The sequence below is a fragment of the Diceros bicornis genome, chromosome 18 (genome assembly GCF_020826845.1).
Source record: "Diceros bicornis minor isolate mBicDic1 chromosome 18, mDicBic1.mat.cur, whole genome shotgun sequence".
NCBI classification, from domain to species: domain Eukaryota; kingdom Metazoa; phylum Chordata; class Mammalia; order Perissodactyla; family Rhinocerotidae; genus Diceros; species Diceros bicornis.
The window spans coordinates 50,367,892-50,391,568 of NC_080757.1; the positions used below are offsets into that span (position 1 = coordinate 50,367,892).

General features: G+C 36.1%; 1 protein-coding gene across 1 annotated transcript in view; it reads right to left on the reverse strand.

Annotated features, from left to right (window-relative positions):
* LOC131417958 (ABC-type organic anion transporter ABCA8-like) overlaps positions 1-21,896 on the reverse strand; it is a 67,119-nt gene extending 45,223 nt beyond the window's left edge. Inside the window, 15 exon segments of the mRNA XM_058562056.1 lie at positions 2,144-2,282; positions 2,520-2,639; positions 3,099-3,274; positions 4,093-4,203; positions 4,965-4,999; positions 5,408-5,450; positions 8,615-8,762; positions 9,737-9,922; positions 10,234-10,375; positions 12,001-12,227; positions 12,884-12,990; positions 17,138-17,261; positions 17,264-17,300; positions 20,482-20,690; positions 21,801-21,896. Coding sequence (XP_058418039.1) covers positions 2,144-2,282; positions 2,520-2,639; positions 3,099-3,274; positions 4,093-4,203; positions 4,965-4,999; positions 5,408-5,450; positions 8,615-8,762; positions 9,737-9,922; positions 10,234-10,375; positions 12,001-12,227; positions 12,884-12,990; positions 17,138-17,261; positions 17,264-17,300; positions 20,482-20,690; positions 21,801-21,896 — 1,900 coding nt within the window.
* Positions 21,897-23,677: the final 1,781 nt, after the last annotated feature.

Sequence of the window (23,677 nt, forward strand, 5' to 3'; positions counted from 1 at the left end):
GTGTCTTCATCAAGCCAGCACCCCAGAAGAGCAGATAGTGAGGGCAGAGCAAGAACACCGCCGAGATTGCAGACGTGAAAGAAAGTGCCCCTCCTCCCATCTGGCGCTCCAGCTCAGCCAGTCGGCCAGAGCACCAATGCATACATTAGAAAAGCAGCAGCTGTGAGTGAGTGAGCTGGCAATCGCAGATGGGTCCTGTCAGCATAGATTCCAAAGGATAGGCACAGACACCAGAGGTCATGGTGGGCTCAGAATACACAGCTCTTGACTTGCCCCCTCCAGCAGTGGCAGGTAGAAGCTGCAACCACATACTCTCGCTATGCGAAGGCACAAATCCACACCATCAAATAGTATGAAGAAATATATTAATACTCTAGACCAGAAGGAAAATGACAAGCACCCGGAAATCAATCCTGAAGGCACAGTAATTTATAATCTAAATGACAGAGAATTCAAAATAGCTATCATAAAAAAACTCAACAAGTTACAAGAAAATACAGATAGACGGTTCAATGAAACGAGGAACAAAATTAATGAACAGATGGAATTCTTCACAAAAGAGATTGAAACTATAAAGAAAAATCAATCAGAAATGATGGAGATGAAAAACACAATGGATAAAATAAAGAAAAACTAGAGTCCCTGAATAACAGAGCTGACATTATGGAGGACAGAATTAGCAATCTAGAGGACAGAAATATAGAAACGCTTCAGGTGGAGGAGAGAGAGAACTAAGACTAAAAAGAAATGAAGAAATTCTCCAAGAAATATCTGACTCAATTAGGAAATGTGACATAAGGATTATAGGTATTCTAGAGGGAGAAGAGAGGGAGAAAGGAGCAGAGAGCTTGTTCAAGGAAATAATAGCTGAGAACTTCCCAAACCTGGGGAAGGAGCCAGATTTATGAGTAAAAGAACCTAATAGAACTCCTAATTATATCACTGTAAAAAGACCTTCTCCAGGGCATATAGTAGTAAAACTGGCAAAGGTCAATGAGAAAGAAAAAATATTAAGGGCAGCAAGGCAGAAGAAAATAACTTACAAAGGAACCCCTATCAGGCTTTTAGCAGATTTCTCAGCAGAAACCTTACAGGCTAAGAGAGAGTGGAATGATATATTCAAAATTCTGAAAGACAGAAACTTTCAGCCAAGAACATTCTATCCAGTGAAAATATCCTTCAGATATGATAGAGAAATAAAAACTTTCCCATATAAACAAAAGCTAAGGGAGTTCATCACCACAAGACCCACCCCCCCGCGAGAAATGATCAAGAAGGCTTTCATACCTGAAAAAAAAAGAAAGGGTTTACAAAGCCCTGAGCAAGGAGATAAATAGGCAGACAAAATCAGAAAATTGCTGCTGTCTATCAGAACAGGTTAGCAAACACTTAATTAGAACATTAAAGATAAAGGGAAGGAAAACATCAAAAGTAACGATGATCTCGTCATTTTAACCACAATCTCACAAGACAAGATGGAATAAGTTGTGACAACAACATCTTAGAAGGGGAGGAGTAAGGGGATGGAATCAGCTTAGACTAATGAAAAGGAAGAAGCAAAGAAGAAAGTTTATTAAGAAGTTGCCCATTCTTTCCCAAGAAAAGACAAATAATGATCTATATGATCCAACTCTAATTCAGGAGCTTCTACATTTTCAAATACAGGGCTTAATAAAGACTCATTTAAACAGACACATTTTAATCTTATTTATATACTTTAAGCAATTGTTTTGCCATCCAACCACACAGTGAGGTTATGTTCGTATATCTTCTAATACAGAGAATCATCACATTATAAATGTTAAAGGATCAAACATCAACATTATTTTAATATTTCAAGTGGATTGACCTCAATTTTGAGTAAAAGGATTAGTGTTTTAGAATATAGACTCTTGCTTTGCAATAAGTGAGTTTCCGGGCAGGTTATGCTCCTATGTAATCAAGAGATACAAAATTCTAGGAGATAGACGGAAACGGTTGGGAGTAAGACTCTCTGGGCCCAGTTCCTATCATTACCAGCAGTTCAGATTGCCACATACAACTAGATGACCAGATTACAAAATACAGGTGCTTAGAAAACCAATCCATATTTCTCAAATTTCATAAAGTCCTCAACATGATACTTTAAAAAGCCAGCAATTACCAGCCAAGATGTCAACCTCATCCATGAACTGGATACTGAAGAGGATCACACAGTCTATTTTCTGCTCCTTCAGGAGGCTCCAAACTTGGTGTCTTGAAAAAGGATCCAATCCAGCAGTTGGTTCATCCAATAGGAAAATCTACAGAGCGATGTATATAAAGGGGTTTTCCAGTAAGGTGCAGTTCTTCCAGAAAACACATAGAAACAATATTATTTATAGTTAAAAGGATATTGTGGTTAGGATTTTGTTCTTATATTTAATGTTCTATCATAAATATTTTATCACAGATATCCTTTGCAAATGAAAGGTTTGAACTACTACCAAAAGCTTCATTTTTAAAAATTTTAATTCATCTATACATTTAGTCTGACTTACGTGAGGATCTCCTAAAATGGCAATTCCAAAGGTTAGTTTTCCTTTCTGTCCACCACTTAAGTTTTGAACAAGGATGTCCTGAATATTTTGCATTTCCAATTCCAGAAAAACTCTTTGGATCTAATCAAATGACATTTATTTCACAAATCAAGATTTATTTCTTCTCTTATTTTTAAATTTGTAAATACAAAGTTATAAAGTGTAGTGGTTAAAAGCCTGGATACTGAGCCAGACTGCCTGGATTTGAATACTACTCCATGTTAACTAGCTGCATAATCTTGGTCAAGTTACTTGCTCTCTTGAACCTTGGTTTCCATATGTGTGAAGGGGGCATAATAACAGTGCCAACCTCATAGGGTTGTTGTGAGGAAGTGAATTATTACATTTAAAGTTAAGGATAATGCTCGGCACACTGTAAGTTATACATAAATGCTAGATATTATCTAAATTAGATTTTTTTGTCCAACATTTATACAATGATTTGCACAAAAATAATGTAATGAAAGCAAAAAAACTCAGTGCAAATAGAATTAACAATCTCATTTTGACCAATATGGTAGTTCTAAAATATTTATTTACCTCTTTATCCATTTCACGTGGCTGAATCCCTTTTATTTTAGCAAACAGCCTGAGATTTCCTCTCATGGTGAGGAAGTCAAAATGCACATTGGATTGTGGACAAACTCCAGTGAGCTTGCTGATATTTTCTAGGTCAGCCGTTTCTGAAAGTTTATTATTATAGATGGTGACTGAACCTATAACAAAGAATAAGAGTTAATATCAGGATAATGCTTAAATTAAGATCTTTCTAAAAGAAAAATCACTATATATTTATTAATTACATTTTAGATATATGATTTTGTCTTCAAGGTTTATACAATTCAGGCATTATGAGCTTCCATTTTAGTTGTGTGGTATATTAAAAAAGAAATAAAATCCTATCTACAGCTTTCGCATTGAGATGTAGTCTATTTATTTATCCACCCCTCACATTTTGGCTTGGCTATTTAAGATATGAAATCTTAGCAAATGTGATACAAGCAGAGGCCATGAAGTGTCTCCACACTGGAATTTGCCTTCTCTTTGCTTCTGGGATCATGGAGACCACTGGCTGATGAATCACAGACTAGCCTCATGGAATACGAAAGTCAATGCAGAAAGAGAGGGGCAGCAGTTCTAACTGAAGCCCCATATATGGGAGTGAAGCTATGCTAAAACATCCAGCCCCAGTCCCTGCAGTCCAGACAGAAAAACTGCCAGTCAACCCACAGACTCATGAGAAATAATAAAACATTTTAATTTTAAGCCATTAATTTTAGGGATGCTTGTCATGCAGCCAAAGCTAACAGATACAAGTTGCAATGCCAAATGGTAACTAATGACCATGAAGATAATGATCATGAAATACTCAGATTCCATATATACGAATTAAATATTACATACATCTATAGAATAAAACTATAAATTAACTTCCATTTTTCCCTAGTTATCTGTATTTGTTATTAATGATCAGGAGGACTTTATATTAACAGCTGATTTATTTGTCAACTTGACTTTGGAAAAAATCTCTTACTTTTGGTGGGAACAGATAACCCACTGAGAATGTTTAACTGTGTTGATTTTCCAGCTCCACTGTGACCAAGTATTGCAGTGATTTGGCCTTCATATACATCAAATACCAGATCTAGGAAGAAAAAAGGAAAAAAAGAAAAAAAGAAGAAGAGTGGGAGGAAGGAAAAACGGAAAAGAGGTAGGGAGGTAGGAAGGAAAACAATTAAAACTACAAATAAAATTTTATTACGGAGCTGATGAATTGTCTTTTTTGTTTCCTTGAATGGCCATATTTTCTAAATATGAATATACTGGGTTGTTAAAGTCAAAATAAAAATAATAAAACACCCTTTTATAAATTCATATGTCTATCCTGTTTTGAAATTTTGAAATTACTTGGTTTAAAGGCAAGAAACATGTCTTATTCTCCTAGGTTCATTGACATGCCTGGCATATGGTAGGTGGATGTTAATATTCATTGCTTGGAAGGATAGATTAATAGTCTAGTAAATTATTATGTGGCTAAAAATCCTTTGAGGTAAAAGACTTTTTTGCACAAAAGAAAAATATACAATATCTACAATAGCTTTGGAATTACAGCAGAAATACTTGAGTTTGTAGGAAAAAAATCCAGAATATCCTTAAGTTACCTCAGTATTACAGAGTATATTTTTCAAATACATATAATTCTAAAATATACTTATTTTTTTCTAATTTTTATGCAGTATAAGTAATGTGTTGGAAGGGAAATTTTATCATGTGGCTCAAATGACTCATTTCAAATTTGAAATACCATCAGTAATTTCTCATCAAGAGCAAAAAAGTGGAATTAAAATCAGGAAATCAATATCAATATAATGACTAAATGTTCTCTCTCTCTTTTTTTCTTTTTACCTTTCAAAGCTTCTATTTTGGGGCCGGCCCCATGGCTTAGCAGTTGAGTGCGCATGCTCCACTACTGGCGGCCCGGGTTCCGATCCCGGGCGCGCACCAACGCACCGCTTCTCCAGCCATGCTGAGGCGGCATCCCACATACAGCAACTAGAAGGATATGCAACTATGACGTACAACTATCTACTGGGGCTTTGGGGGAAAAAAAGGAGGAGGATTGGCAATAGATGTTAGCTTAGAGCTGGTCTTCCTCAGCAAAAAGAGGAGGATTAGCATGGATGTTAGCTCAGGGCTGATCTTCCTCACACACACACACACACAAAAAAAACCCTAATCATCTATCATCACAGGCATTTTCTCCGTCCTCCCTCAGCCCAACTCTTCAACCCCTCAAACTCCCCGCTGTGGGCTCCTTGCCGGTCTGGTTCTCAGGCAGGCCTCCACACCTCTGCTCATGCTGCTCCCCTCCTGGGATGCCCAGGAGGTCATCTATATGACCAGGAGACAATTAAATATTGAGTCAATCACCACTTTAAGGGAGTCACTCTAATGCAGCATAGCAATGCAACCCCTTTGCCGATAAACTCGAACACATGGTTGACACAAGGTAATGCACAAGTTTTGTTTGATATGTGTAGCTTCATAAGGAAAAAAATCACTAAGCTGTCTCTGTTATAATAATTGTTCCTATAGGAAAAATGAAACTGTGATTTAAAAAAGTTCAGGAGGAACTTAAAAAAATGTTAAAACTTTTCTTAACCTTCAGAAAGCCAGATAGTGGAATACAAATGCAAGATGTGCCAGGCATGTTGAATTCTGTCTAGGAGTCCAGGTGCCATTACACTGGCATAGGAAGAAGAAATTGAGAAGTGACTATGGGATATATAAAACAAACATTCCAAGAGAAGATAGAATAGGATTTAACAAAAATAAGTGACACACTATAAGGAAAAGAGAGAATGGGGCAAAAGAATTTATTGAAACTTAACATAGAGTGGAATTTTTAAAAATGCTACTTTGTATTTATGCTTTATCTTATCCCCAAATAATAACTTTCCTCTGAAGCAAATTTCTGATCTGCTTTAAGAACATATTATCCATGAACTTCTTTCTGGAAACTAATCCACAGTGTATTTGCCCTTAATTTTCACTTTCTGTTTTTCTATGTATTAGGAGACATTATGAAATGGAAGAATTATATTCCTCTAATATTCTGCAACTGACCTGCAGAGTAAGATTGATGGGTTTTCAAACCTAGGTGTATTTTTCACATCTTCAGTCAATCATTTATGCAGTAAAGATTTACTGAATAGCCTCTATACACCTGGCATATGGCTTATTGTTAGCTAGTACTCATGTCTTCCCTTTGATTAGGAAATCTGACAAACAAAAGTCTGCACTATATTGGATACATTTTACCATTAGATTTACTATTACATGATTCTGTCATTTTATCCAGTTAATTTTCCTTTCTGTCATTCATATTTCTTATCTTTAAAAGAATTTTGAACAAAGTCACCTTGTTCAAATTCAGGCATAAATTCTGGCTTAATGAATGGATGATACAAATAATTCCAATTACATAATAAATATATTAGCCCAAAATTGTAGATCCTGGCATCTATTATTCTGGACTCTTCTAAAAGTCAGAGACAGTTATTGTTCTTAAGGGATTATCCAAAAACAACATGATCAATTACTGCTTCCAGACATTGCTCTGCTTCTTTGCTCTCATTCTTTCCCCTTCTTCCCTTTCTACAAGTGTTTAGTCGTTGACTTTTTATTTTTACCTACTCGATGTGTTTATTTCATTAGTGATTTTCACAATTTTTCCAGCTTTATTGAAGTATGATTGACAAACAAAAATTGTATACATGTAAGGTGTACAATGTGACATTTTGATATATGTATACATTGTGAAATGTTACCACCATCAAGCTAATTAACACATCTGTTACCTTACATAGTTACTGTTTTTCTGTGTGTGTGTATGGTGAGAACACTTGAGATGTACTGCCTTAGCAAATTTCAAGCATATAATACATTAACTATAGTCCCTCTGCTACATTAGGTCTCCAGAACTTATTCATCTTATAACTGAAAGTTTGGGCCCCTTGACTAACATCTCCCATTTCTCCCACCCCACCCCCAGCCCCTGGTAACCAACATTCTACTCTCTGTTACTATGAGTTTGGCTTTTTTAGATTCCACATATAAGTGATGTCAAGCAGTATTTGTCTTTCTGTGTCTAGCTTATTTTACTTAGCACAAGGGCCTCTAGTTTCATCCATGTTGTTGCAAATGGCAAGATTTCCTTCTTCTTTACGGCTGAATAATATTCCATTGTCTCTCTCTCTCTCTCTCTCTCTCTCTCTCTATATATATATATATATACACACACCACATTTTCTTTACCCATTCATCCATCAACAAACACTTAGATTGTTTCCATATCTTGGCTACTATGAATAATGCTGCAATGAACGTGGGAGTGCAGATACCTGTTCAAGATAGTGACTTTATATGCTTTGGATATATACCCAGAAGTGGGATTGCTGGATTATATGGTATAATGAAGGGCTCTTGGCATACTGTTTTGAACAGGAAATATAGAGGTGAAAGACACAGACCCTGCCTTTGATTAAAAGGAGGGAGGAAAAAAATGAACTGGTGTTTTGGCCACAGGCATTTACTGAGTCCCTAGTGTGCCTCAGACACTGAGGTGGGTGCCTGGGGTGCATTTGTGAACAGAACAGATCGTTGCTTTTGTGGGACTCATATTCTTTTAAGTTGCAAGGTGATAAAAATGAAAATTTATGATCTATTGACTTTCCTATTGTGAAACTCTGGGGAGATTTTTAAAATTATAGGTGCCCTGGCCCCATGATTGATTAATTGAATCAGCATCTCTAGGGGCTGAGCTGGGCTTGGTATTTCTTTAAAGCTCCCCAGGTTCTGAGGTATTAGCCGGGGCTCGGAATCGCTGAGCTAAACAGCTAGGCTATAAATTTCCATGATTAAGTACCAGGCCAGACCCACTTAGGAAGTAGACTTCTAAGCATTTCTTTAAAAAGAAACAAGCCATACACTTAGAGCAGAGCGAAGTTCAAACAAAGGTCAGTGATTCTATAAACAAAATTCAGGCTTTAGTTCTGACCAGTCAAGTAGCAAGAGACAAACAAAGAACTAATTTGGGGGGCTGGCCCCGTGGCTTGGCGTTTGAGTGGGCATGATCCACTGCTGGCGGCCCGGGTTCGGATCCCGGCACGCACCCATGCACCACTTCTCTGGCCTGTGTGAGGCGGCGTCCCACATACAGCAACTAGAAGGATGTGCAACTATGACATACACCTATCTACTGGGGCTTTGGGGAGAAAAAGGGAAAAAAAGGAGGAGGATTGGCAATAGACATTAGCTCAGGGCCGGTCTTCCTCAGCAAAAAGAGGAGGATTAGCGTGGATGTTAGCTCAGGGCTGATCTCCCTCACAAAAAAAAAGAACTAATTTGGCCAGTGGCAACTACCTGGCCTCATTTCCTTCCCGTGGATGCGCAAAGTAGTTCTTAAAACATAAATAGCACGTGCGCTAGGAGATTCATTTTTAGGAAATAAAATTATTAAAATGATATTCGATTTTAATCATATTATTACTCACTTGGCAAAATTTTGTCAAAATAGATCGGCAGTACCAGATACAGGAAAATATCAAAAGCCAACATGAAATTTGTTGCTATTATTAGATTTGAGCAGTCTGATGGATCAGGAAATGCATTAGATTTCAAATCATAGTCCAAGTGTAAAAGCTGAAAATTAAAAAGTAATTAATTAAAGGAAGTTAGGTTTTTAAACAGATTTAGCATAAAAGTAAAATAGCTACTTTTCGCCTCATACTGAGAATACAAAGTTAAACGAGACTGCCTACTTTACAATTGGAAGGCACAGGCGTGTAACCAAATATAATGCAATTTAGTAACTGCTATGTTTAAAATATGTTCCAAATGAAATTGGAGCATTAGGAGGAGGTAGGGAAGTATGGTAAAAGATGACATTTGAGCTTGACTTTCAATAAATTTTTACAAATGAGGACACAGGAAAAAGGTGTGATGCTCCTTGAAAATGGCTGCATGAGAGAGAATTTATGCTCTTGGAAAAAACACTTGTGTGTTTAAGGAGAACCAGTGGGAAAAAGTGATCTATAATGTTTGAGTTAATGAATACTTTATAATTAATAATCTTTTTGCTAGTACTACATAATGGATATGTAGTGATTAACATTACCATTTGATCAGAGGGATGGCAAAGTGAGTTCAATGTGAGAATCAGATAAAGAGAAATGACGTTTTATGGACAGAAATGTAATTTACTAATCAATTAATGTATTTTCAAGGTGTTTTTAACTTTTAATTTTCTTGTCTTTTACTTCGTGTTTTTTACAATCATGTGCTGTCCAGTTACTAAGTCAAAATACAAATTGGAATAGTTATTTAGAATTAGACTTGTGACATCAAGTCCATATTTGATTAATAGCCAAATAGAACACTTTATATTGTCTCTAAAGAATTATATATTGACCTTCCATTTTTAAACTGACCAAGTGGCTTATTTTGCAGGGCTAAATACTTCCAAAGCTTTTAAAAGTTCATCTTTGCAGCTTCATGATGGTCTTCACTAGGGTTTTAAACCTTACAAGTCTGAGCACAGAAATGACTAGACAACTGAATTCGAGAGGAAAGATATTTCAAAAATGTCATTAATAAACAATTGGATTGCTTCTCACCTGGGCCATTCCAAGCGTGAAGGTAAAGGGGCTAAGAAGACTTAAAATCCACTCCAAGGATGCGGGAAGGTGCCTGTACAATGCTGTGAATCCCAGACTCCCCCAAAAGACAGTGAGAAGGAACACCACCAGACCAGTGAGGAAACATTTCTTTACCAAGACGTTCATTAGAAAAGCCAAAGCCATCTAAAATGACAGAAGATCCAGTTTGTCTATGTTTCTCTAAGAATTATTATCAACATAATAAAATAAGAAATTTAATATACAAAATTAGAGCCATATTATTATTCTGTATTTAAAATACAAAGCTATGTTCTGCAAATTGCACTACAAATTGATATTACAAAACACTACAAATCAAATTGTACCAGTCTACAGACTTTACCATGCAAACAGCACAGACAGAGAAGCAAAGGGAAATGTAGAAATATAACCTAATTGGAAAGCAACACTTAGGATAAGAGTTGGGTGCAAAGAAATTTAATTCACCAACTTACCAAAGACAATCCATAAAGGAGAAAGAGGGTGAAGACCACCATGAAGCCAGTCAGGATGACAAATTGGACATATTTTACAGTAAGTGCCAAGAAAAGGGCCATAAAGAAGATGAAACCAGCATAGAGCAAACCCCAGGAAAGCCTAACGTGAAACAAAATGTTAATTTAGTATTTCATGTTCCGTTGAAAAGGAGGACCTAGAATGGATTCTAACGTCATTCATTCAGTAGATATTTATTGAGTGTTTAGGATATGTAAATATGAAGTAAATGTTTTGGGAAGAATTCTTTAGGAATTAGGAATATTCTTTTTCCCAGAAATACACACACACACACACACACACACACACACACACATCACTGTGAAAAAAGGAAAAAAATAGACTTCCAGTCTGATATATTTTGTTTCAAACATTTTCTCTGCTGTATTCTTACTCTGTGACCTCAGGCAAACTCCGTATCCTCTCTAAGTTCTTTCATTGCTCTTTTATTGGACAATAGGAATAATACTACAGAGAGGTCATGTCTGTGTGGGACCCTGTCCTTGAACATGGTAACCCCTCAGTGAATCTCAAATCCTTTTCTCCTCTCTGGGAGCTCTCTGGGGGCTCAGAGCTTCACAAATTTCCCTGGAGATAAAAAAATTCTTCCTTATGTGTAATTCTGTCACCTCTCTCTTTTTCCAAAAGCTGTTTTCATCTTTCTCTGAATGTGTACACCAAATAGTCTACATACTTGCCTTAACTCCACTCATTTTCTGCTAAGAAAGCATAATTCACTTTCCTTTCTTCAATTCCTTTATCTTGTTTATTAATATTCTTTGAAGGGGATAATGAAACAATGATTTAAAAGAACAGCAGAAAAATCAACAAAATAATAGCTGACACATATAGCAATTACTCTGACGGAGAATGTTTTAAGAATTTAGCAAATATTAAATCATTTTATTCTCACAGTAGCCCTATGCAGAAATACCACTATTTTCCTCATTGTGTAGACAAAGAACCTACTGAACAAGGATGTTAAGTAACTATATTTCAAGTCTAGACATTTTTGCTCTAGAGTTTTTAGATTTTACTGCTCCGCTATACTTTCCTCCAATATTAATTCAATAAAAATTCGGTATTGATTTACAGGATTTTCTTCCAGACTCCTAATCAGCTGCCATATGCATATCCCAACTGGCTCCCCAGCCTCTCTGTTATTGTACTTTCTCCTAGCTATAAACATTACCTCCAGGCTCTTTCAGTCGGTTATTCACCAGTTCTCACCCAGGACCTTGGCCATACTTAGAATTATTCAACCTCTGACATTTTAAATTCAAACTATCCAGCCCCTATTTACAATCCTGTTCTGCAACCTTATTCCCTCAAATATATCCTTCATGCTTGTTCTTCAGTCTCAAAAAAGCTCCTGATCCTTGACCTCTGTTTTTTTCCGTTCAGTCCCATCCTGGCTTGAATTCCACTTCTATTTGTCTTAGACACCAAAGATTACCATTTCTATCACATTCTTACCAGTAGACTCAGTGACCATTCTCCATTATCCCTGCTTTACAATCAACCAGCAAACTCAAACCTGATGTTTTTAATTCAGTCCCAGAAGCATAATAACACTCAACCTTAGCCTGGCAAGCATTTCACCAAAGACAATGTATTCCGTTCATAGGAAAAAGTTAGGAAATCATTAGGTTTGAATAACGATGCTTTGAAGAAGCCCACTTTTCCTGAATTCCTACATTTATTTATTTGTGCTACACTTTACTCACCAGAATGCTGAATCTTGAAGACCTATCATTGTCATCATGCCCTTCATCCTTTTTCTCTCTCTTGTAACGTTAACAGATGCATAGTAAGTGAATGGGGAAAAGGAAATAATGCAGAAGAAAATGAAGAAATCAGTCCTGACTCCTCCTTGACGAATGAAGGGATATATCTTCATATTTTTTCCAGTAACTGACATCAGTTTCTCCATCACTGAGTGATTTGTTGTGATCTGAAGGAAGATAATATAAACAAAATTTGTATATTAATAGATGGCATGCTCTGTTTTCTTTCAGTCATCTCTTTCCCTGTGAAGGCATAATGGGCCTGCCTGGATCTGATGCTAGCCTAACTTTTCACTTCTGTACTCTGCCACTGGTCTACTTGGAGCCTCGACTCCAGGCATTCTGAGATACTCACAGTTCTCAAAATTTACTATGTGTTTTATTACCCCCGTCTAACATTACCTTATAATTTGCTTGAAATGCCTTTATGACCTTATGTACTTGACAAATCCCTTATCTCAAGCTTCAATTTTAAATGTTATTACAATTCTTCCGTGGCCTTCTAGGCTGAGAAGCTTTTGCTTATTTATTTATAAGGACTTTATTTATACCTCCGTGGTAGCCTACTTCTCCTATTCTAATAATTTTCTTATTATATGCCTCGCTTCTTGCAAAGGCTGAGTTCTTGGAGGAGAAAATTTCTCTTCTATTTATGTCTATATCCCCCAAGGCATATAGCAACTTAAGTAAACTTTGTTGTAAAGAAACCAGTGAGTAAATGAAAGAACAATGCTATCTGTTTATCTTTTCTTCCACGAAACTTTGGATGCCTCTAATACCATTCATCTGCATTGAACATCAGTTTGCATTGAACACTTTGTACTCACTCTATAATAGCAGCATTAATGGCAACTTGAAGAGCCACAAAACCTTTCTTCCAGAATTCTGAGATTCCACAGTCAATGTCTTCATTCATTTCATAACAATGAGCTTTAAGAAAAGAAGAAAATGGTGACTATCACTATGGATTATTTCAGTCCTGATTAGAGGAAACAGTGGACTTTACAATGGCCCCAAATTCCAAACATTCTTATTTTGACTCAAAGCCTATGAAAACATAAATTATAGTAATGATTCTCAAAGTAGGGTGGGCAGAGCGTTCCTAGGGAACATTCTGCGTTAATTTATAACACACACTCTAAGCTTTCTCACATTGTCTTCTGTGCTCCCTCGCCAATTAAGAATTCTGTTAAGCTCTTCTCTTTTCGGATTTTGTACTGTGAGAACAATATCTTTTTATGTTTTTCGAAAGTTAGCAGAATCTAATATGGATTGAGAAACACTAAACTAAAGTTTTGTCTAACGTTAGATATAACACAGGCATAGGGGCAAATGTAAGTTTGGATGAAATAACTCACTATGTTTAAATCACGTCAATCAGGACATCTTTTGAAGAAAAAAGTTTACTTATAAAACAAGACCTACCAGTCCACTGAGTATTAAACTACATTAAAGAGATATCATTTAATATGCAAATTAAAATTGAGGAATTAAATGTTTCACTAAAATTTTAAATATTTTAAAAATCATTTTGAAATATTTTAGATAGACAAAGGATATGACAATATAATAAACACACATGTACTTACAATCAAATTATAAAAATAAGTAAATCATTACAAAGACAGTTGGAATCTCCTGTGTCTGTCTCTGATCTTATGTTTTCTGTAGCCCCAATCCCTAACAGCTAACTGCTTTCCTGGATGTTGTGTTTAAACTTTTACTATGTATCCTTAAACTACATACATAACTTAAAAATTTTTCAAGCTTTATTTAAATCTGATAACTCATGGGGCCGGCCTGGTGGCGCAGGCCGATAAGTGCGCGTGCTCCGCTGCAGCCGCCTAGGGTTCACCGGTTCGGATCCCGGGAGCACACCAACACACCGCTTGGCAGGCCATTCTGTGGTGGCGTCCCATATAAAGTGGAGGAAGATGGGCACAGATGTTAGCCCAGGGCCAATCTTCCTCAGCAAAAAAAGAGGAGGATTGGCAGATGTTAGCATAGGGCTGATCTTCCTCACAATAGATAAATAAATAAATAAATAAATAAATAAATAAATAAATAAATAAATCTGATAACTCATTATATTTGTCATTCTGTACTTTACTTCTTTTGTTCTATATTATGATTTTGAAAATTATATAAATGACCCTTTTTTCTTCTTATGATTGTGTAGAATCCCATTGCAGGAATGTGATTCAATGTGCTTATCCATTCTCCTGTTGATAATTTGATTAGATCCTTTTTTCTTTTTACTATTACAAAAAACAAAGTTGCTGCTATGAAAATCTTTATATACGTCTTCTCATGAATATGTGTGCATCAGTCAGGATAGTCTAGGATATGCTACAGTAACAAACAACCCTCAAATCTCAATGGCTTATCGCAGAAAAAGTCCATTTCTCACTCAGGCTACAAATTCAGCTTAGGTCTTTAGAAGGAGGGGTTGGGGGGAGTCGTCTATTGCACACCAAACTAAGAGTCCCGAGATGATGGAGTTTCCTCCCATAGGTAGCTGCACTATCTGTCAGGCATAACTACCTAGCTTGAAGAAGCAAGTGAGGAAAGGTGGTAGAGAACTCACATCTGCTTTTCAATGCCTTGAGTCTAGGTATCTGATTAGAGCTACAAAACTTAACTCGCTATGCCCTTAGGAAGGAGAAGAGTATAGGCTGCATGCAGGTCTTTACCACAGGCATGATAACTTTCCCCAATAAGATTCCTATGATGCTGGGTTGTAGGTTACACCTATCTTCAATGTAAAAACAAAATTTCTCAATTTTTGTGGAATTGAAAGCATTTTGTAATGTTGGATTCTCTTTGCTACATATCCTCCTCAATACTTTGTCTTGTTCTGTTTACTATCTTTTGCCAATTTGGTAAACGTGGTATCACATGTGGTTTCAAAATATATTATATATTAAAGGTCTATAAGATCTATGTCTATAAGATATATGTCTTCATTAGTCTATCTTTCTATCAGTATGGCAATAACATACTTTCTTCATTACTTATAACTGTATTCTTTTTAAAGAGCATCTTGAGTATTCTGTGCCCCTTATAAAGGTCAATTTTAGAATGAATATGTCAATTTATATGAAAAGATCTATTATGATTTTGATTGAAAGTACAATAGATCCCTGAAGAAATCTGGGCAGAATTCACACCTGCAGTAGGCAGAATTCTAATAGAATTCTTGACTCTTGCCCTTGTGTAATACCTAGTCTCCTGTGCGTGTCGGTGGAACCTGTGAATATGGTGATATATCACTCCCACGATTCTGCTATGTTATAAGGCACAATTGGCTTTAGATAGGGGGATTATCTAAGTGGGCTAATCTAAGCACACAAGCTCTTTAAAAGCAGTTTTCCCAGCTGGGAGCAGAAGGGGAAGTCAGAGACATTTAGAGGAAGAAAGAGATCCACTTAGCTATTTCTGACTTTGAAGATGGAGCCGTTCACATGCAAAAACCGGACAGTGGTTTCTAATTACTGAGAGTGACTCCCACTGACAGTCAGGAAAGAAATGAAGATCTCAGTCCTACAGCTGCAAGGAACTGAATTCTGTCAACAACATGAATGAGCTTGGAAGTGGATTCTTCCAAAGAGCCTCAAGGTATAGCTCAGCCTGGTCAATCCTTTATTTCAGCCTGTGAGACCCTAAGCAGAGACACAGTCAAGCCTGTCCACACTTCTCATCTACAGGCTAACCACTGAGTATTGTTTTAAGGCACTAAGTTTGTGATAATTTGTTACACAGCCATAGAAAACTAATAAAAAGTCTATAAGATATATGTCTCTAGGTATGTGGTCTATCTTACCATTTATTTGGGTCTTTTTAAATTGTTTTATACTTTTTTTATAATAGTGATCTTATCTTTCTTAGAAGCTTTTTCCTCCCAGATAAATGTTTAGTTGCTATTATCTATTTATCATTTAGTCAGTTAGTGGATTGCATCTTTTAACAATTATATTTTCCAACTAATTATTACTAGCACTTCCTGTTTTTTTATGGTATCTTTTCCCTTTCTTGTATTTTGGATTCTTTTATTCTTTAACATTTTAGACATGCTTATTTTATATTCTCAGTTTTATAATTCCGCTGGGAAAGATGTATCCTGCTTTGTTGGTTCGCCTGACTCTGATTTATGGTGCCTTGTCTTCTCACATTGGACTGTAAATTTATATTCAGAGATGTTTTTATCTTTGTGGGCTGAGTTGAGGTTGCATTTTTCTGTAGAAGATTTATAATGTCTTCCGTTAGGCACCACAGTGCCTGACCGACCTCTGATCACTTTATTTATACTTATGGGGTTTCCCAGATAAATCACTGGGGTTTCTCATGGGGCAGGGGAGGTGAATAAGAATCCCAAACTCAAGGGAAGTGGGGCCAAGAGCTACAGATTCTCAAAGGGGAATTCTCTTTCTGTCATCCAGAGCTCACGGTAAGACAAACAATCTTCCTTTTGTTTTTCCTCTGCCAACAGGTGATTTTTTCCCTCTACTTTCACTAAGTACACAGCCTCTCTGGGTTCCAAATTGATACAGGAACCGTCACTGTAAACCCAAGATCTTCTGACCTGTCCTCATGTAGCTACTAAAACCCAAACTTCTGGTTACTGAGATTGGCAAAATCAAATAGCATTAATGATAATTCATCACTCTGGATTTGGTGCCCTTTTCATTTTGGGCCGTTGGGGATTTTCCTTACTTTCATGTAAGCTTACTCAAACATTAAAGGAAAGTTTGTTCTATTTTATCCATCAACAATTTTATTTTCCTTTAACAATAATATATGACATATAATATATATGTATATGTATACATGCATGCGTATATATATAAATGTATATATAACCATATATAACAACAATATAATACAGTATGTTAATATACCCAAAAATCAACGTACATTTTTTAAATGTGTCGATGGGCCTGTTGACATCACCATAGCAGAGAGGGGTTTTAAAATTTGCTGTACTAACCTCTGTTCTCACGTAAGGCTGAAATAGAGAGTAGTGGAATAGAGAGTGACAGAAATAGAGAGTAGTGGAATTGTATAGCTGGAAAGTTACCTGTATGGTCCCTGTGTTCCTTCCTTGTTGGGATTCTGTGTCCCAGCAAGAATTTCAAATGATATGAGAATGTGTTAGTAAAGATGACTCTTACTATCTCCTTAGGATAATCTACTGTGGCTTTTAATTAATAGTTTCTTCATCGGACAGTCCCAAGACTTCTCTGTCTGCCATTACAGGAAGGGAATATTATTGTTAGTAAATTACTAGGAGACTAACGTCAGGTTTCATGTTCAATTGTTTGTACTAGAGTTCTTTATGGAAGTAAAACAAAATCAAGTATTAACTACAAGTAAGTCATGGAGTAAAGGTTGGAGAGAGACATTTCTAAAGTTCCATCTAGATACAATCAGACAGAATACGTGAAAATTAGTTATTTTATTTTCATATGTTATAATTATTGAACTGATTTAAATCACATATAATATCATACCATACCAATTAAATTATTCACAGAAGAATTAGCATTACAATAAATCTAAAATGGTAGTAAAAAATATATATATATATTTAAATCACAATTAGTCACTGGTTTGTATCAGGTGGAAATAACTATATAACTTCATTTTCCTTTAACAACCCTGACAGTATGGTTAATATGCTGGGGAAAAAATGAAAATTTTAAAAATATGTCGAGTAATTATGTTGATATCACTAAAATAATCCTTTTTCGCAGATATTGAGTTTGATATTAAAACGCCATATAAATGTTTTATTAAGACTGAAAAAATGAGAAGGAATAGAAGAAAAGTTCTGGATTGGGGTGGGAATATTGAAGATAAAAGTGAAGGCAGCAAGCAGCATGTATTTTGATAGAATCAAATTTTTTTCTGGAATCTAATCCTTAAATCTGTGTGATCATGAGTAAGTCACTTAACCTTCATGACTCGGTTTTCATATTTGTAAAATAAACTTAATAATATCTATTATTAGTAGTACCAAATATTAATACAGAGTACAGAAAAATATAATACAAAATAATATTATTATTACAGAATAATATTCAATTACTATAGAATAAAGTCTGTAGAGATTTAGCACATGGTAGCATTTAATGAATATTTATTGTTATAATTGCAATTACCTTATTTTTAAAATAAAGATAATAACAGGTTCATTGTGAAGATAAACTCTATGTAAAGATCTTGCACACAGTAGACATTTAATGAATATTTATTATCACAATTTCATGTGGCTTTTAATGAGGATGTTGTTGAGAAGGACAAGTTCGTGACATGCGGACCTTCAGGAGGACATCTGTGAAACAGAGGGTGACAGCAAACATGTCTCAGGATAGCCTGGGATCCTGGACCTTAGGTGGACAGTTCAGATCAGATTACCATCTTGAATCAGAAATGGATTCAGTGTTTGCAGGCAAGACGCATAGAGCAGACATTCAGATTCAGGTGGAGGTAATGGTGTGATGGTTGGGGAGGTCCCAGGGAGCGCAAGTTTGAAATGGTTTACATCCACCTGGCCTAGCAGTGTGCAGTGAAGCATGGAGAGGAAGGAGAAGTCTAACATAGTGTGGGAACTGCTACCATAGAGACTCCTAAAAGCAAATGCCTGAATATAGACTACAGAGAAGGGCGGACTTCTGGATACTGAATCCAGTTAAGGGGTCAGAATCCAAGCACAAAATTAGTGGCTACCTAGGCTGGAGTGGAATTACGAACAGGGGTTGACAAAAAAGAAGAGACATTCTGTGGACTTCCAGTGACTGGGTGGAGCAAGATCCACAGGTTCCTTTATAATAATATTCTTGGTCGGGAACTATGGTGCTTAAAATTAATACTGAGTACCTTCTAAGTGGTATTTTTATATTCTTTTTTTAAATTGAGATATAATTTACATACCATAAAATTCATCCTTTTTAACTGTACAACTTCATGGTTTTCAGTATATTCACAAAGTTGTTCAAGCTCTAATCTTCTTTTATAAGCTTTTTTATTAATTATAACTCAACTCACATTTATGGGGCAATCACCATAGATTCCATTTTGAGGTATGCATTTATATTCGTAAAGAATGATTGTTGTTTTTACTTGCCTGATGTCCAGTCCTTCTTCTAGTAGACACCCTAAAATTAATGCAGAATGCAGAATGCAAACCACGTGGTTTGAATGTGGTTCACAGAGTGACCTAGGAACCCAACTAATGGGCAATAACAACACTGCATACCTCTACCCAGTGAGATTAGTTCTTGGTGGACCCAAGACCAAGACTAATCCAAAGTAGACCATTTGTTCCAATGGATGTAATCTCTGAAATTATTTTGAACTCTTAGAAAGGATCTGTACTCCTTTTGCTGGTGTTGCTTATGTGGTAAAGCTTAAATCTGGAGATTCTGCAGACCAACTCTGCCTCTGTTTGGGGAGAGTCCATGTGTGAACAAAGCCAGTATACAATACTATAGACCTGAGAAGTGGAGACATTTCTTCCTCCATTGTCAACACACCTCCATCCAGTCGTGCATTAATACTTTTTTCCATTAAGCTGGACAAAAGATGCTCTTTTTCCTCAAAACAAGTTGCATTGGGATTCTCTCACTCTCAATTGATATATTCATGAAAAATATAGTATTGTTAATCTTATTTTGAATATGATGATAATGAGGCTCAGAGAAGTTGATGATTTGCAAAATGTACACCACCAACACAGTTGCAGAACTACTTCTAGTCAAATGTTCTCTGACTCTAAGTTCAGTGCTCTTGCCTCTTGCCTTCTTCTCCTCTAATTTCAGAAAATTGTCACAGAAGTGATCTTGACAATAATAATGCTCTGCTTATTTTTCATTGATAAGTAACTTCACACTGAAGGGTGAAAATTTGAAGCACAGAACACTCGTCAATACAATCTTCAAATATAGTAAGACAACCATTTGGTAGTAAAGGTGGGGATAAAATGCCTCTAATCAAATTCAAGAAAAGACTAGCTGTTTTTGTCTATAAAAACAAGCAAATACCACAGCAACAATCTCATTGTAGTAACAATGCCTCCATAGCTACAAGTCAACAAATCACTAAACACTTCTGCTTTTCCAAGTCTGTCAATCTGTGTATTCCATGCTTTCCCAAACCCTTTGCAAGATCAGCAGATTTCTTTGTTGAGAGACTGTGCACTGCAAGTGATAATCCCTTGCATGGCACGAAATGTGTTCAGTTTGACTAGATATTAAGTGATAGCCTCTTACTTTCAACAAAGGGAAAGTATATTCACATTTCACATAATCTACAAATTTTGACAGTTGACATGGCTTATCAACTGAAATGCAAATTAAATGCATCTGCAGTCAAATGAGCCAAATATTGACATCAGAAATTCCTCTTAGGTTGCTAGAAAACTCACCTTTCATGAAGGAGGCTGAAGCTACTTTATTCATTATCTGTTGGGTTGTATTGGTGACAGGTGTGTATACAACAGCAAATTTAGGTTCACTAAATGAATCTACCTGTCCCAGGTCCATGGTAGGCAGTGAAGAAAAGTCATTAACTTGATGATTATTAGGGTACAGGTACAAACAGAGTAGTAGGAACAATGAGTTTAACCATTCCTACAGAAGCCAAGAGAAAGAATAAATAAAATTATGATTTAGAATTAGTCATCCATAATCATTTGGTCATACAGTTTGTCTCGTTGTTCACTTTTCTAATTTCAATATATCCCACATTATGAACTATTTAAAATATGTACAGCACAAAATTCAGCAGTCTAATTCCAATGAGCGATTAAAATGAATTCAAATTTATTGATCCACAGAACCAGTATAAAGCATGCACTGATCATAAAAATATGAGAGGCAACAGTGGCAAGCTGTTATAAATTATTATCCTCTGGTATCACCATGGTGAACTACTTATGCTGTATTTAATTCTGCTGAAAGCCTGTGTGTCACAAAAGGCAGTTCCGAGGAATTGCTCGCTTAGTAATAATGTATTGGTTACATGCCAAGATTCTGTTATCGGAAACTCAACAGAATGCAGGCAACCTGAAAAACATTGTCTTGGTTAGTTATCAACACTGGTCACTTGAAAAATTCCAATAAGAAATCACTCTATTTCCTAAATGTGTAATTATAGAAAACAGCTCACAATATATATACAGGAAAATTCCAATTTGGTTAAAAACACTACTTCGCTATATTTATCTGATTTTAAAAAGATACCAAAGTTTAACCAGGATTTTTGTTATATGGTCAGATTATGAGAGCTAGTGCTCATTTTCTTCTTGGCACTAATTACATTTCCAAATTTTCTACTATCTTTGAAGAGAATGATTGATTTTAAAAAAGAGAAAGAGATCTAGAAAAGAAAATGCCAGTTACCTATTTCTGTGGGTTGATATGTTTACTATATCTTCAGAATGCCAATATCTTAACCTGAGCATCTGTAAGTGGGAACACTGGTAAAAAGTGTGACCATTGACTTTTAAAACATTTATTGGATTCTCTGTTGCTGACCAGTTCATTGCTTTTAGATCTCAATTTATGAACCAGTGTCGGTGCAAATGTCTTCAGAGAGATTTCTGGTTCGAGGAACAGCTTCTTTTGTTGCATAAAAGTGTTTTATTTTTTTGGAAGGGAGATAAACAAAGTGTAGATACTTTCCAAGGAATATACGTTTTCCCTTCATAAATACAAAGTGACATAGATATTGACTCATACCAGTAGGGGGTCCCTTTTCATTCTCCATTTTTAAATACAGTTCTTGCATAATAAGGCCCACGTTTGTTGACACACACTTCTCTCTCTCTTACTCATTTTTTCTCTGTTTAATAAGAAAGAAAGAGAGAAGATGCAGTAAATATGAAGATCTTAATGAGAAGAAATATCTTGTAAACAAAAAAGAGTAGCCTGATAACTCCAGTATTCCAAATGAATGCTTAGAATCTGAATGTTCCAAAGTTAGCATTTTATTACTCCCCTGCCTCCCTTTTCCCCCCACTTCCAAACTCTTTACTCTATCACTTTTTTGTTATGCACTGTGCCAGTTATTAATTTATTGTTTCTCAGCTCCAAATTCACCCTTCGCGGCCTGCTCTATGAAAATGGATCTGAGCCCTTTAAATATTTTTCTTTGCCAGCTGGCATGATGTAAAAGTTTGTCGGTAGAGAAGACTGGAGAGACATTGCAGGAAGAAGAGGCTCTTCTTCCTGGTGTCAGAGAGGTTCATTTGCCTGGTTCCCAGAGAATGTATGTTTTTCCGACTGCTCAGACTAAATAGTTTTCTCCAGTGCAAAGTGCCTGGATAGTGCAGGTTTCATTGTGTGTTTTCTGTAGCTCTTGGCTCAGGGAGCAGTAGTGTATTCGGGAGCCCCAGAGAGCTAGAGCTTTTTTCCCAGAGCTTTGTTTCCTTCAGCTCTCCTATTGCAAAGACAGTACACTCTAGTCCTTGTGACCATCGATTACCATTCAGGATTCTCTTCATTCAGTGGCCTGCAACCACATCTTATGCAACCACACATTATTCAGCACCTGATATCCTCATCTGAGTTTGTTCTTCCTTCAGCCTAGGATACCCTTTTGAGTTCTCAGTTTATCTTTATACTTATTCTCCTATCATTGTTTAATAATTCTCCATATTAAATTCCCTTTGTTTAAATTACTCTGTGGTTTCTGTCTCCTGATTGCACCCAGACCAATACACACACATACCCCTCTTAGCTTCAACAAGTAAATACATCCTTGTACACCTAACTTAACATCTCTATTATATTTAGCTTATTAAAGAACCTGAATAAATGGTTAGTTTTAGGAATTAACCTATCTAAGACAATTCAATGGGATATTTGTTATTTCCAGAAGTCACTGCACTCTACACTGATTTGTGTGGGAAAACTATAAAATTTTTTTCCCAGTGACAAAAAAAACTTAATTTTTACTTTCTGTGAAAAATTAGAATGTAAAGATAGAAAACTCACCAGAGTTTAGAATCTGGCAGATTGTAAAGAGGATTATATTTTTAAATGATATTTATTTCTTGGTCCTATCTTGGAGAATGTACTTATGTTTACCAAAAAGAGGCATGGGAGAGTCACCAGGAACATGTATGTATATGCTCCAAAATCATTGCAGCAATTTGTATTACTATAAAAAGTATAGGAAAATTCATCTTCCCTATATCTTCACCAATGTTTGATATTGCCATTTTCTATAAGATTTCCTATATTCCCCTTTCACTTATGATGCATAAAGTCTCAAGACAACGTTACTACTCTCCTAACAATGAGAGAAAGCCAGACAACCTATAACTTTTCTTGAGCCCACGAAAGAGCTGAGATCATAAGGCACTCAGGTGAACTGAATTTCAAATGGTAAAAGTCTCCTTCAAGGATAGATGGGATCCAATAACACTTTCACTTTTGGTAAGTATGGGAGGAAGACAAAGCCACTAAAAAAGCAAGTCAGAAGAAAACAGATGAAATGTGAATGAATCTTTGAAGGCTCAGTGTGGACTAGCTGTGTGGACTAGCATGGTTGTTTACAATTCCTGGGAGTCCTGGCACAAGCGGAGTCCACACTTATTTGCCAACTCTCTCCC